At 35.5% G+C, this 12,970-nt stretch overlaps 1 protein-coding gene across 1 annotated transcript in view; it reads right to left on the reverse strand.

Annotated features, from left to right (window-relative positions):
• The window catches only part of rngtt (RNA guanylyltransferase and 5'-phosphatase), a 133,417-nt gene that overhangs the window by 88,162 nt on the left and 32,285 nt on the right, over positions 1-12,970 (reverse strand). The window contains 4 exon segments of the mRNA XM_051874160.1: positions 4,382-4,517; positions 10,975-11,076; positions 12,028-12,137; positions 12,361-12,613. Coding sequence (XP_051730120.1) covers positions 4,382-4,517; positions 10,975-11,076; positions 12,028-12,137; positions 12,361-12,613 — 601 coding nt within the window.

The following is a 12,970-nucleotide window of genomic DNA, read 5'->3' on the forward strand; positions in this document are numbered from 1 at the left end:
TGGTCACTGAATATGTTTTTCTGAGGTAAATGTGACATTGTTTACAAGCTGTTTTATTGACGTCTTTCCGAGGTTGAAACACTGATTGAGCTATTACACGAGCTATTACATGATACGGATTTCGGTAAGTTATATTGTATATTTTAACATACCTTCAAATGTTTATTCATGTTTATTTCGCGCTGTAACTAGTATTAAAGCGGAGGAGAGGATGTTCACATGCGCTCCGTGCTGCTGCTTCTCTTTAACTGAGGCGCTAAAGCGATCTGTCACGTCACATTAAACAGCGCCAAAACGGTATTTATTTTTTGAATCCCATAATAAGATGGACGTCATTTGAGATCTGAGACTTTGTTTCATATCAAAAGTAACAAAGCACAAAGATTATTGCAATTTATTGGATAGGAGGCGCGCTACATGTTCTGTTCATTCATCAACTGAAAACAGACTAGACTAATCGATTCTTGGGATTTAAGAATCGATATCGGTTCGTAAAAATGAGAATCGATTAAAATCGAGAAATCAATATTGTTTACCCAGCCCTAATTTACACAGTTTAATGCTGCTCAGAGGTGGCATGAATGCAATTACAATGGATTAAATACTGTTATGACAGGGATGCACCGATATGAAAATTTTGGCCGATACTGATAACCGAAAATTCTTTACATTTTAAAGCCGATAACCTAAACTCCCTATTAGCCGATAAATCTAAATCCAAATTTTAATATACTTTGAGAGCCGGATTATAAAAGCAAAAGGTTCACCGTAAAAAGCCATGTCCCAAACACTTCTACATAATTCAAACATACACAATACAGTAGCCAAGTTTAAACCAGTGTAAGATTCCTTAACTTTTAAAATTTACACTCTTATGGCCAACTTTCTTTATATAAAAAAAAATTTAAACACTTTACAATAAGGATTCATTTTGTTAGCATTAGTTAACATGAACAATGAATGAACAATACCTCTACAGGATTTATTAATCTTAATGTTAATCTCAACATTTTCTAAGACATTTTTAAGATCCCAAGTTGTATCTGTTAACATTAGTTAATGCACTGTGAACTAAAATGAACACAAATATATTAATAACTAACATTAACATTAACAAAGGTTATTGCTCTTGGTTAGTTCATGTCAGTTAGTTTTATAATAAAAAAATAAAAATAAAATAAATTACCTAAATAATGTAAACAAGTCATTGGACAACATTACTTAAGGCTGATTTATACTTCTGCGTTGGACCTACGCCGGAGCCTCTGCGCTGTAGGCTATGCATCTGTTTTCATTTATACTTCTGCGTCGTTGTCCGCGTCGACGTGCATGCAGACCACTAGGAGGCAGTGTCCGTCGTAGGCTACGTGTGCTACACACAGCCTACGCCGTAGCTACGGCGTACACTCGACGCAGAAGTATAAATCAGCCTTTAGGCTACATATAAAGAAACAAAATGCATGTTGTTGATGAAAATAATACAATAACAATAAAAGTGCTAGTTATTAATAATAACGCATCAATGTTTTTGATCTTACAACATTACAACATTCTTTTACAGTTGTGTTGTCGTTATAATTTTATGTAGCCTATAACATATTTGTGCAGCACATGTTGCACTTAATTGTATCAAGCAATTCAAAACCATGGCAAACATGGAAAATGAAATAATACATTTTCTATCGGCCTTAATATATTGGCTTAATTTTCTTACCGGATTGATAACTGTAACATTAAAAATGACCATTTATTGGCCGCTATCGATATGGGGCTGATATATCGTGCATCGATATGGTATGAGATAGTTTTAAATAAAAAATGTTCAATAGAGAAATATCAAATGAATAGAGAGATACTTTAAAATATTACACTAAAACTGCCCAATTTCAGTTCTGCTGTGGCTTTCATTGGAACTATTATTTTATTTCAAAATAGAGCAAACAATACTGACAATACTGTGTTTAATGAGAACATCACTTAATATTACCTTTTTGTTTGTTGAACTGTTGTATAAAATAAATGTCACATTTGCAACTGTGTGGATATTTGGGAAAATTGAATTCTTTTATAAATTCGAATATATTTTCAACAACAACAAACAAGAACTCATACATGGTATGTTTTTGTATCAGAGAGTTTGAGTCTTAAATCAATCTCTATGCACAGTCTGTCTCTATATTTGTTCTTCATGCTAGTAAGTGTTAAATCCACACTTTTACAAAAGCTACATTGTCAAGAACAGCAGTTGTTGCATGATTTGCTAAGGCAGCAGACACTGCACGCAACCTATCATCAGCATCAATTCGTTATTTATTCAGTATATCAGATATTCATTTCGGTCTTGTTGTGAAAAAAACATTGCTGTCTTGTTTTCCACATCACATTTGTGAAATCACTGTTAAGATTTCTTTAAGCAAATACCCATGATGCATCAAAAAGACAATCATTTCTACTAAAATAGTTTGCCAAAACATTTGCTGTTGGGCATTACATTTTTCATTCGTGTTCTCAGACCTCTGGACCTTCAACATTTAAAGTAATTTCTTTTAAACATCTAAAATAATTTCACGTTTAAATCAATGTTTTGGCATATATACACTGCCATACTACTCATAGGGTGGGTTGCACCAAAAAGGACTGATCTTAAACATAGATTAAATCATGATTTATCTTATAATTAAAATCAGGTTTACAAACCCTCATTTTAATCCTGGTTTTAATTTAATTTAATTTAATTGGATACTAAATCTAAAAGTGACAGACTGAGCAAAGACAGACAAAGAAGGTGTGGTGACAGGCCTCAGATATAATAAATAAAAATGTACATAAATTATTAAAAAGCTGGATTAAGCGGCTCATCTCAGTGGTGAGATGGATTGCCGGTACATTAGAGGACACGTTTTGCGTGCACAGGAACGAGACGAGGAGGAGTGCACACTCAGAAGTGCTGACAGATGAGTGTTACTGCACTTCTTCACTAGGCGGAAGAATGCAGGGCAAGGGTTAAAGGGACATGGTGACACTGCAATGATCAGTATGTGAACCATGCCTCAAATTCAACATACATTATACTTTGTCTTTTAGTTTACTATTTTGCTCCATTAATTGATACAAGAAGTCTTTCATGGCTTGTGAGTTATGTATATCAGTCTAGGGGTCGGTTGCACCAACAGTTGAAACATACGTAACTACGTATAAACTAAATATTTAGGAAAGCCGGTTGGAATAAAATAGCAGACTGACTGAATTGCATTAATAAGCTCTTTTTTTACTCGAAAGACTTCAATCCTTTAGACATATATGATAATGTTGACATTTACACTTGCTTACATTTTAAGAGAGAGAACATTATGCCAATAAATGACTTGCAGCTCTTCAAAACGAAACTGATCTAAACAGCATGCCATTGTGTGCAACGATCCGTACTGCATGTCAAATAAAATCAGTCATAATAAATAAATGTCATTTCTTTTGTTTTGTTTTTTAATCAGTATTTATTCATTCCTCCTTAATAATTTCAAATAAATTTTCTGAATGTCATTTACATATAAAAATACCTTTTACGTTATTTCATTAATTAAGTATTGCACTTCAATGGAAACCTTTTACTATTAGTTACATTAGGCAAAAGAATATAGAATCAACCTTAACAGGGTAAACTGAAATTCACAGCACTTCAACAAAACTTTTGTTCACAAATGTAAATGCTGCTATAGGATTATTGAAGGTAAACGTCATATTATGTGACTATGCATTACTTTAAGGAAAGCTTACAACCTACTAGATCTGTTCTGCCTTGGTTGTTAGTTACAAACTAGCTAGTGATTACTAAGCCCCTAGTGTGGACTTTATGTTCCAATGTAAGAACTTATGAACAGCTAGTGCAACCCTACCCAGTAAACTAACAATCTTTCTATGTATAGCGTCAGTAGAAAACTATGTTTGTTTTTGCTGCTTAACCTGCATGAGCTTCAAGTGAAAATAGTAAAATTTTAATTGTTTACTGCATTATTGTTTAATCCATCATGGCAGTCAAAATGAATTGCATTTTTTTTAAATCACAAGTTAAAATTAGTTTAAAATTAAGTGGTGCAACAACTAAAATTACAAGTCAAACCTGGAACACTCTGCTTAATTGAACCTTTAAATGTAAAACCCACCCTTGCTATTTCTCCAGTGCAGTGCATGATGTTTTGAGTGAGGTAATAAATGCTTTGAGAGCAAGATCCTTTTTAACATTTAAAGAATTAGCTCACAACACTGGCTTATTTTTGACCATCCCATGTAAGCCAAACCTGTGGGCATCCATTAAGTATAGGAATAGAGTAGATCCTCTCTTCCTAACCAGATTAACAGGCTTTCAAACATTGCAATAACTCACCCCATCCAAAAGCGTGTTGGAAAGGTGGATGCGAAGATCCTTCCGGAAAGGAAACTCCAGGTTGGCTATGTGAAAGACAGAGTTGTCTCTGTCAATCATATAGACTTCGTTTTTGCCATCTATCAACATCATGTACCTGTAAAAACACAAGAGAGAGAGTCAGGATTGTTGACCAACTCAAACATTTTAGTAACCATAACGTGAACCTACTTTACATGTGCACACCAGTGTTATTTATTTTGATTAATATTTTGAATTTATTTAATATTTTCGTTTTTATTTTTATATTTTGTGTTCTCATTTTAATTCTATTTAAAGTTCAAAGTTCAAAGTAATTTTGTTCTGTTGTTGTCATTTTTATTACTTTTTTAAAAATATGTCTGTATAATTTTTTTAATAAATTTTTATATTTTTAGTTATTTTAGCTCTTCCTTGGAAATTGGCTGAAATATAAGTAACAAAAATTTTATTTTATGGTTTTAGTTTTAGTTAAATATAATTAACCTGGTGTGTACATGTAACTAAACTGCTGCTCTTTACTCTGAAACCTGCAACGCATGCGTTTAATTTATTCGCAGCCTTTGTAATTTGATAATCATACTAAGCCATATCATGATATCATCTTTTTTTTTCTTCGATATATCATGCATACGTAGATCAGACCAATGACGCCTACCAAGTTTCATTGCGATAGACTGTTTTCTTTTATTGTTGTCCTTGGGCGTGAATTTGGAACGGTGACAAAAGGTTTGTATGGTCATTTCTGTGTGACAGTACTACTAATTTTGTGGCTACAACATGAGAAAGAACAAGACTGGACAAATTTAGCAGCTCTTCTCTGTTTATGAGCAGAAATTAGCAGCTGAAAAGAGAAGCACTGATTGAGAACGCACATCCCGGTAGCACTGAAACTGCAGGAATTGATGAGCTGCAATGATTAACAACAATGCCTTATTTCATGTGCTTCACTTCCATCAGAAAAATTAAGATAAATACTTTTCATAATCGGTATAATTAAACAAAGAAAAAAAGAGCCAGGTGAGATTTAGTCTAGTGAAATTTAGCAATCACTTCAGGGGGTGTTCTTTTCAGACATTTTTCCAGCGTAGATGATAAAGGTAAGACGATAATCTCTAAAACCGGAACACAAAGCAAAAAGAGATCCTGCTCACAAGAGAGGGGCACAAGTTTAGGGATATAAGCTGCATCAAGATGTAAAATAACGTAATATCCATCTGGAGTAAACTGAATACATGAAGGATGGACTGACGGGCTGCTTGGATGAAGCCAATGTGGGCAGTGGAAAGGTTTGTGCCTTACTTCTAAAGATTCTTTAGGCTCAAACAGAGGTTTGCACGTGTCTTACAGTACCACCGTACCATGACAGAACTACTGACTTAGTAACAGGTGTAAAGGTGCAGTAACATTAACAAAATTTTGTGGCAAAAAGGGTCATTTGTCTGTTGTCAACAGTGTAGGCATGTATGAACCACAGCTCACACTAAAGTCACTTTCAAACCAAGCAGCTTTGTATTGGTCAATGCAGCAAATTCACATGACCAACCTGAACCATAGGCAAAATCTGCATGGGAAAATCTTTCTCCCTCAAGCAAAATTTAAAAATTGCATGGAATCCTATTGAAACGACTTCATTGTGACTGAAAATTCACTGAAAATGGAAAATGTAACCACACCTAAAGACCACATGGCACCTTTAAGAAAATGAATGCCGAGTCGGTTGGCCTCAAGCGATGGAAACCCTCATGTCAGGCTGAAATAGCCACCAAATATACCTTTAGGTGGTATCTGGTTTCCTGACAGGCTGGCAGCAGTTGAGAAGCAGCAGCTGAATGCTTTTGGCTTTGGTTAGGCTTTCCAAATCATTGTTGAGAGGTCATCGCCAGCATTCAGAAAGACAGAGTTGTCATATATATCAAAGTCTGTGCACTTACTGGTACGTTAAAGGTTAGTCGGGCCGACACCAACAACAAACATGTAATCCATCAGCATTAGGGGGCGTATGACAGTCGAGGAGACAGAACGAGCAAGAGGGAGATTTGAAAGAAAAAAAAACTGCAGAAAGAGATGAGACAATACAAAAGAGATCAAAAGAATATCACTGGAATGAAGGTTTATGACTGGGCAAGCGCTTTAGGACCCATGTTAATATTAGAAAAGCTTTCCAGTGCTGGAGAGAGCTAAGCGGGAAGGCCTGAAAACAGATGCAGAGGCTGCTTTGATTCTGCTTCAGACGTGAGTAACACTGGGTTTGAGTGTCATTGATTGTCTGGAGCTGCTGTGCTGTTGGCCACTAACAATGAACACTTGTTTGTATTTACTCTTGTGTACTGTACGTTCATTTTTGGTGCTTCCTTGCCATTCGTTCATCATCTGTGCTTTATTTTTCATGAAGCATTTTGTTGCACGTCAGCTGGGATAAACAAACATCCACTCGTATTGCATGTGTAACAGCGGCCAGCTAGTGAGAGTTGTGCAGGTAAACCACTGCGCACTGACAACCGCTAGAAAATGTGGTGTTTAGCGTCATTGTTAGTGCACTTGCCTCGCCTCGCCTGCCAGCAACGAACGGGCCAGGGTTCGAGACCAACTTTGGAAGTGGAGCAATAGGGGTGGGTTTGTTTGGGATGATTTCAAATATCAACAACGTCCAACAGCGTTTTTTAAAAATCTACTTACCCCACCTTTAAGGTTACATGTTCTCATCAACTTCTGTATGATCACCCCACTTCCCTGTGTTTGTACGTGTGTCAGACAGAGCTGCTTTCAGATCAGCACAGGCAGAAGGAAGGGGATCTTGCTTGAATTATGCATTACTAAGTGTGTTTGAAATTTAAAACAGCTTTCCAAAGTCTGGTAAATGATTATGTAATAGGTAGGTGTGGATCTTAGGCTCTGCCTTCTTTGAGGTGGAAATGTTCTTTAGTTCATTTCGTCTGTTCAGTCTGTCGAGGTCAAATGTCCGAGAATAAAAACACGAACACACAGAGCGGCTTTATAGTAGAAATTGAATTTGTAATTTTACATTTAAAGCTGCTTGTTTTAAAGCAATATATTGTATAAAATGCTAAACATATGTGATGTGACTGGAGTGCAGAGCTTGTGCAAACATAACCACATTGCTATAATCAGATGTTTTATTAATGCAGTACTGTGTTTATTTTGTTATTGAGAGGGAAGCCACATTTTACATGTTCATCTAAATGTGGCTCTCAGCAACATGGACGGCAGTGGGATGTTCACTAACACTCTACCGCTGTTCAAGTATTTCAAACAACATTTGACTCCTAAGTGAAGAAAGAAAAAGATCTTTGCCATTAGTATATCAGGGCCTTTAGAGACAAGCAACAGAGCTGTTGACAAAGTGCTTATGGAAAGTCAAAAGAGCCATCCTGGTGTGGACAATTCCCAGACACACTGGATTGCGCTCACGAGTATCCTTTTCACATATCAAAAAGCAAGATATCAAATAGGGTAGAAACCCTTCCATTAAATAAGTAATTAAATCTGCAAAACAAAGCTAAGAAACATCTTTTTGACTTTTGGCTGTAACAAGATAACTGCCACTACCGTTAAGCACAGTGCTTGTCTTGTGAATGTGGCAGGATGGTTATTGCATTCCATCAAATTTATATTCAGCGCATCTGTCCACATCATTATGTGCTATTGGCCTTTAATATGTGTAAATAAAGGTGCTTCAGGGAATAATGTGAGAGTGCATTACCCAAGTCATGTCTTGTACCAAGAGAACTGACTAAATGGGAACACTTTAGACTTCAGTAAATAGAACTGTCTTCTCTCAAATGCTGACAGTGTATGCACACATGCCAAAAAGTGGTAGAAAAAAAAAAATGGTTTTGGAGATATTATCATCGGTATCTCTGGAAGCCACTGAGTCAGTCATTTTTTTCTTCAGAACTGGACTTAACTCGCAATTGCGAGTTTATATCTCACAATTCTGAGAAATTAAGACCGAATCGTGAGATAAAAAGTCAGAATTCCGATATATAAACTCACAATTGTGAGAAAAAAAAAGTCAGAGTTGCAAGTTTATATCTTGCAATTCTGACATTATAACTCGCAATTCTGAAAAAAAAAAGTCAGAATTGCGAGATGTAAGATCGTAATTATCTTTTAATTTGTATTATTCCATGGCAGAAACAGGCTTCCATAGGTATCAAATCAGACCCCCCAAAAAACAATTGTTCAGCCCTTCAGGGCTCCTTGAGCTTGAGCTTTAATAGTCTCTCGTTTGGTCATTATTATAGAGCGCTCTGCTGGACGTCCTCCGATAGAAAAAGCATCAGAGTGGCCAAAGCATAGGATAATGGGCTTGTTAGAACAGATCTCCAGTTAAAGAGATCAGCTAAACCTTTTGAATATCTCAGTGATGGAGCAAAGTGTTTTTCTATTAAAGAACCACGGATGTTCTGCTTAACTTTCTGCTAATTTTGGATCACTGTGACACACCAAACCAGCTCATTCACTGCTGCCAGGGCATAAAACATTCTGCAAGGTGCCAACTGTGGTGCTTCTGAGCAGATCCGTCTTATGGATGAGTGTTTAATGATGTTCATGCAGACGTTTGATTCTGGTTTGAGCACATGAGCCAGCAGGAGTGAAGAGAGACAGCTCACATCATTACAGCAGACAAGCTCAAGCAGAGCTGCCATAAAATGACCTGTAGCATCATTAAATGGCCCTCTATGAGCACTAGACTCCCACATTATAGAAACTGCATGAGAGAATTATACTGAAGATCATTTGAAGGGGTGCTAGAACATCATGAAAAAGAATGATGAAAAAACATTCGATGTACTATGTAGGCATCAATGTTATAATCGTTAAAACTATTTCCAAGACAAAAACTAGCATCTTGTTAAATAAAAAAAATGGAGCGAAAAAAACCTCAATCAGCGCTGGATGGCTAGATTTAATTAATCTGCTCTAAGCCTGACTTCTGGTTATCGGTGTATTAGACAGGGGGGAAGTGTATGAATAACACATACAACAACTGACCACAGTTCACTATGACCTACAAATCTTGGTTTGGACTTCCTAAAAAGGCTCATTCAGACTTGTTTGTATGTTCCATTCGGGAAAGTTAAATCTGAAATCTATGATAACACAATAATAAAGCAGTGCATCAAAGTGTTTACAGCATAATAAAGCACAGCCATCGGCATGAATTGTTCCACGGCTTTAGTTGGTGTAAACAAAAACCGAAGGATATATATTAATAATAATATCAGAGATATATTATTATAGTAACACTTTACAATAAGATTCATTAGTTAAACATTAGTGAATGTATTAACTAACATGTACTAACCATGAGCAATACATTTGTTTGTTCATGTTAGTTCACAGTGCATTAACTAATGTTAACAAGATTTTAATAATGTATTAGTAAATGTTGAAATTAACATTAACAAAGATTAATAAATGCTGTTTAAGTGCATTATTAGATCATGTTAACTAATGTACCTTATTGTAAAGTATTACCATTATTACTATTATTAATTATAATAATAACACTACGTTCAAAAGTTTGGGTTAGTATGATTTTTTTCATGTTTTTTAAAAGAAGCCTATCATGCTCACCAAGGCTTGTTCAAATACACAGTGAAAACTGTAATATTTTAAAATATTATTACAATTTAAAATAAGTTTTTTGTTCAAATACATTTTAAAATGTCATTTATTTCAATGCCATCAAATCTGAATTTTCAGCATCAATCCTCCAGCCTTCAGTGTCACATGATCATTCAGAAATGATTCTAATATGCTGATTTGCTGCTTAAGAAATTATTATTATTATCAAAGTTGAAAACTGTTGTGCTGATTAATATTTCTGTGGAAACAGTGATACATTTTTATTCAGGATTCTTAGATGAATAGAAAGTCCAAAAGAACAGCATTTATTTGAAATAGAAATCTTTTGTAACATTATAATTGTCTTTACTTTCACTTTCGATCAATTTAATGTATCCTTGTTGAATAAAAGTATTGTTTCTTATTGACCTCAAACTTTTGAACAGTAGTATTCATATTTTAAACCAACAACTGTAAAATCAGTAAAAACTATGTATGCAACATTCAAACTAATTCAATCTAAACTGAAAAGCAAAATACAAGATTAACTACAATGACACTCTACAAGACGTAACAGCTAATAATTTACTGATGAAAGCATTAGTTAAACTAAGCTACAAAAACAACACAGGAGCAAAAAGAGTGTGTAATTGTAAGGGTCAGAGAGAAAATGGAAAATAGTAAAAAATAGTCACAAAACTATCAGTAAAATAGCAAACGCAACTATGAGTAACTTAATGAAATTTATACAAAAGTGTAAAACGGCTATAAAAGTACTTCAAAACATTTACAATACATTTAATTGCCCTCTTTCAGTTATCTTTGCTTGTTTTCGAGTTTTTCGGACATTTTGAAACACAGCAGCAAGTCTGCAAGCATGTAGCTATAAGCATCTGTGTTGATGTATTAGCATAGCGTGTGCTTCAGGCCTAAGAATGGCAAACTACTTCAGTTCCCTGATCTGCAGTCGCTAGACTCACCGCGTGCCGTCTGCTTTCCAGCTGACTTTATAAGCGTTCTTCTCCAACAAACGAATGTTCCTGAGGTCCATCGATACGGGCTGAGCACCAGGAAACCCGGATCTGACAGACAAGCACATAAAAAAAACGTGATTGCTGGGTCGTTTTAATTGATCTCTACTCATCAGTGAAGGTAATCATGGCTGCGGTTTCATCAGGATAATAACTCATGGCAGAACTCAGCTGTGACGCTTTCCATTGATAGACTGCAAATATATTTCCCATTACTTATTAGGCACTTAAAAATACAAATGTCATGTGCTTTGAACTATGTTACAGTTGGCATGAAATGAAAAGTCACCTGTTTTCTAAATGTATGTTATTGATTTATGATTCTTTAATGCACGTTTCATTTAAAAAAAAAATATTGACCTTGTAATTTTTCAGTGAAACTCTGGTGATGCATGTCAGACTTCTCCTAATTAGTCTGCTTAAACCCCGCCTCTTTCTTACTGACTTAATTCGAACTCTGTTACCAAAGTAATTGTATATAATCAAATATTTTCTCATTCATGGGAAATTTTATCATTAACTACAGTCATTTTGTCTGAAATAAAATATGCAACCCTGTTACCCATTCTGGTGTATTTTTTTAATTATTTTATTTTATTTATTTATTTACATTTTATGAATGTTATTTCTATTATATGTTTATTTAATGTTTATTGCAAGAAAATCTTCAAATTTGGTAACAGGGTTGCAAAAATTTCCAACCTCATATAAAATAAAAGTAAAATTAGAAAAAGAAAAAAAAGAAAAGAAAAAAAAAACAGTAAAAACGTTAGAATGTACAAAGTAATAAAAAAACAGTTCATATAATATTTAGTTTAATTTCCTAAGGTTGACGAGCGGCAAGGAAAAAAATTTAATTTTTATTTTATTTTATATTACTATTCATGCCCCACACACATTCACTGTCCTCACCATCTGAACGGTTTCGATTACTTGACATGTCAGTGACATGGGCTTAGAGCTGGAAAGCATCTGTGGGGGGTAAAACACACACACACTCACTTGTCCCACTCGGAGAACTCCTGACATTTGCGCTGGATGGTGCCGAGCTTGGGCTGTGACGTGACTTGAGTGACTCCTTTGACAGATACCCCCTCCAGAAACACAGCGCCCTGAGACAAACAAACAAACAACCGTCATGTCTGCACACTCACCACACTCCTCATCACTAACAGTTCAAACGGAAAGGAAGCTGATACCCGGAATACTAAAAAAAACATTCCAGGTTACATACAGCCGACTGTCAGTGAGCCTTATTAATATCCCAGATGAGCTGTGCTGTACTGAACCAGGGATATTCCTGTGAAAGAATGAGCTGAAATTAGTTTTACACACCACTTTTAGTCGTTCTTTCTTCTTTTTGCCCTGACTGGACTGAGAGGAGCTGGGCTCAGACCCCTGAGCGATGGCATTCCCGTCATCATCTGCATCTTCATCCTCATCATCATCAAAGCACCATTCAGGGAGAGAAGGTGCGGCTGGGGCGTCCTCAACATCCCCATAGCGCCGGAAGAGCTCCTTAAGATAGTCTCCTTTATAGATGCCCGGGGACCGAGCCTGAGCGAACGCTGCCACAGCCGCCTCGATACTGACATGAGGAAACACACAATCACTCACGCTGTGTATCATCACACAGGATACACTACATGCAATGCAATACTTGATATATTAATATACTGCATTATGAAAAATGTAAATAAAATAATCAAATTCACAAAGAAATAGATATATTTAAGAATGCTCATTTCATTCATGATGTTAAATGTATCAATAAAACAAAACAATGAATCATGTTTAAAAGCAACTTTTACGCTGCATTAAAAAAACATTTTTAACAATCAATTAAAAAATGCCACTGGTCAGATCTCTAAACTGATCTCTCTGTTTTTATGGCACACTTAAATTCAAAGTTGCTAACCATGTTCTGTTCAAGCAATTTTATATT

Source organism: Ctenopharyngodon idella, chromosome 20, assembly GCF_019924925.1.
Source record: "Ctenopharyngodon idella isolate HZGC_01 chromosome 20, HZGC01, whole genome shotgun sequence".
NCBI classification, from domain to species: Eukaryota; Metazoa; Chordata; class Actinopteri; order Cypriniformes; family Xenocyprididae; genus Ctenopharyngodon; species Ctenopharyngodon idella.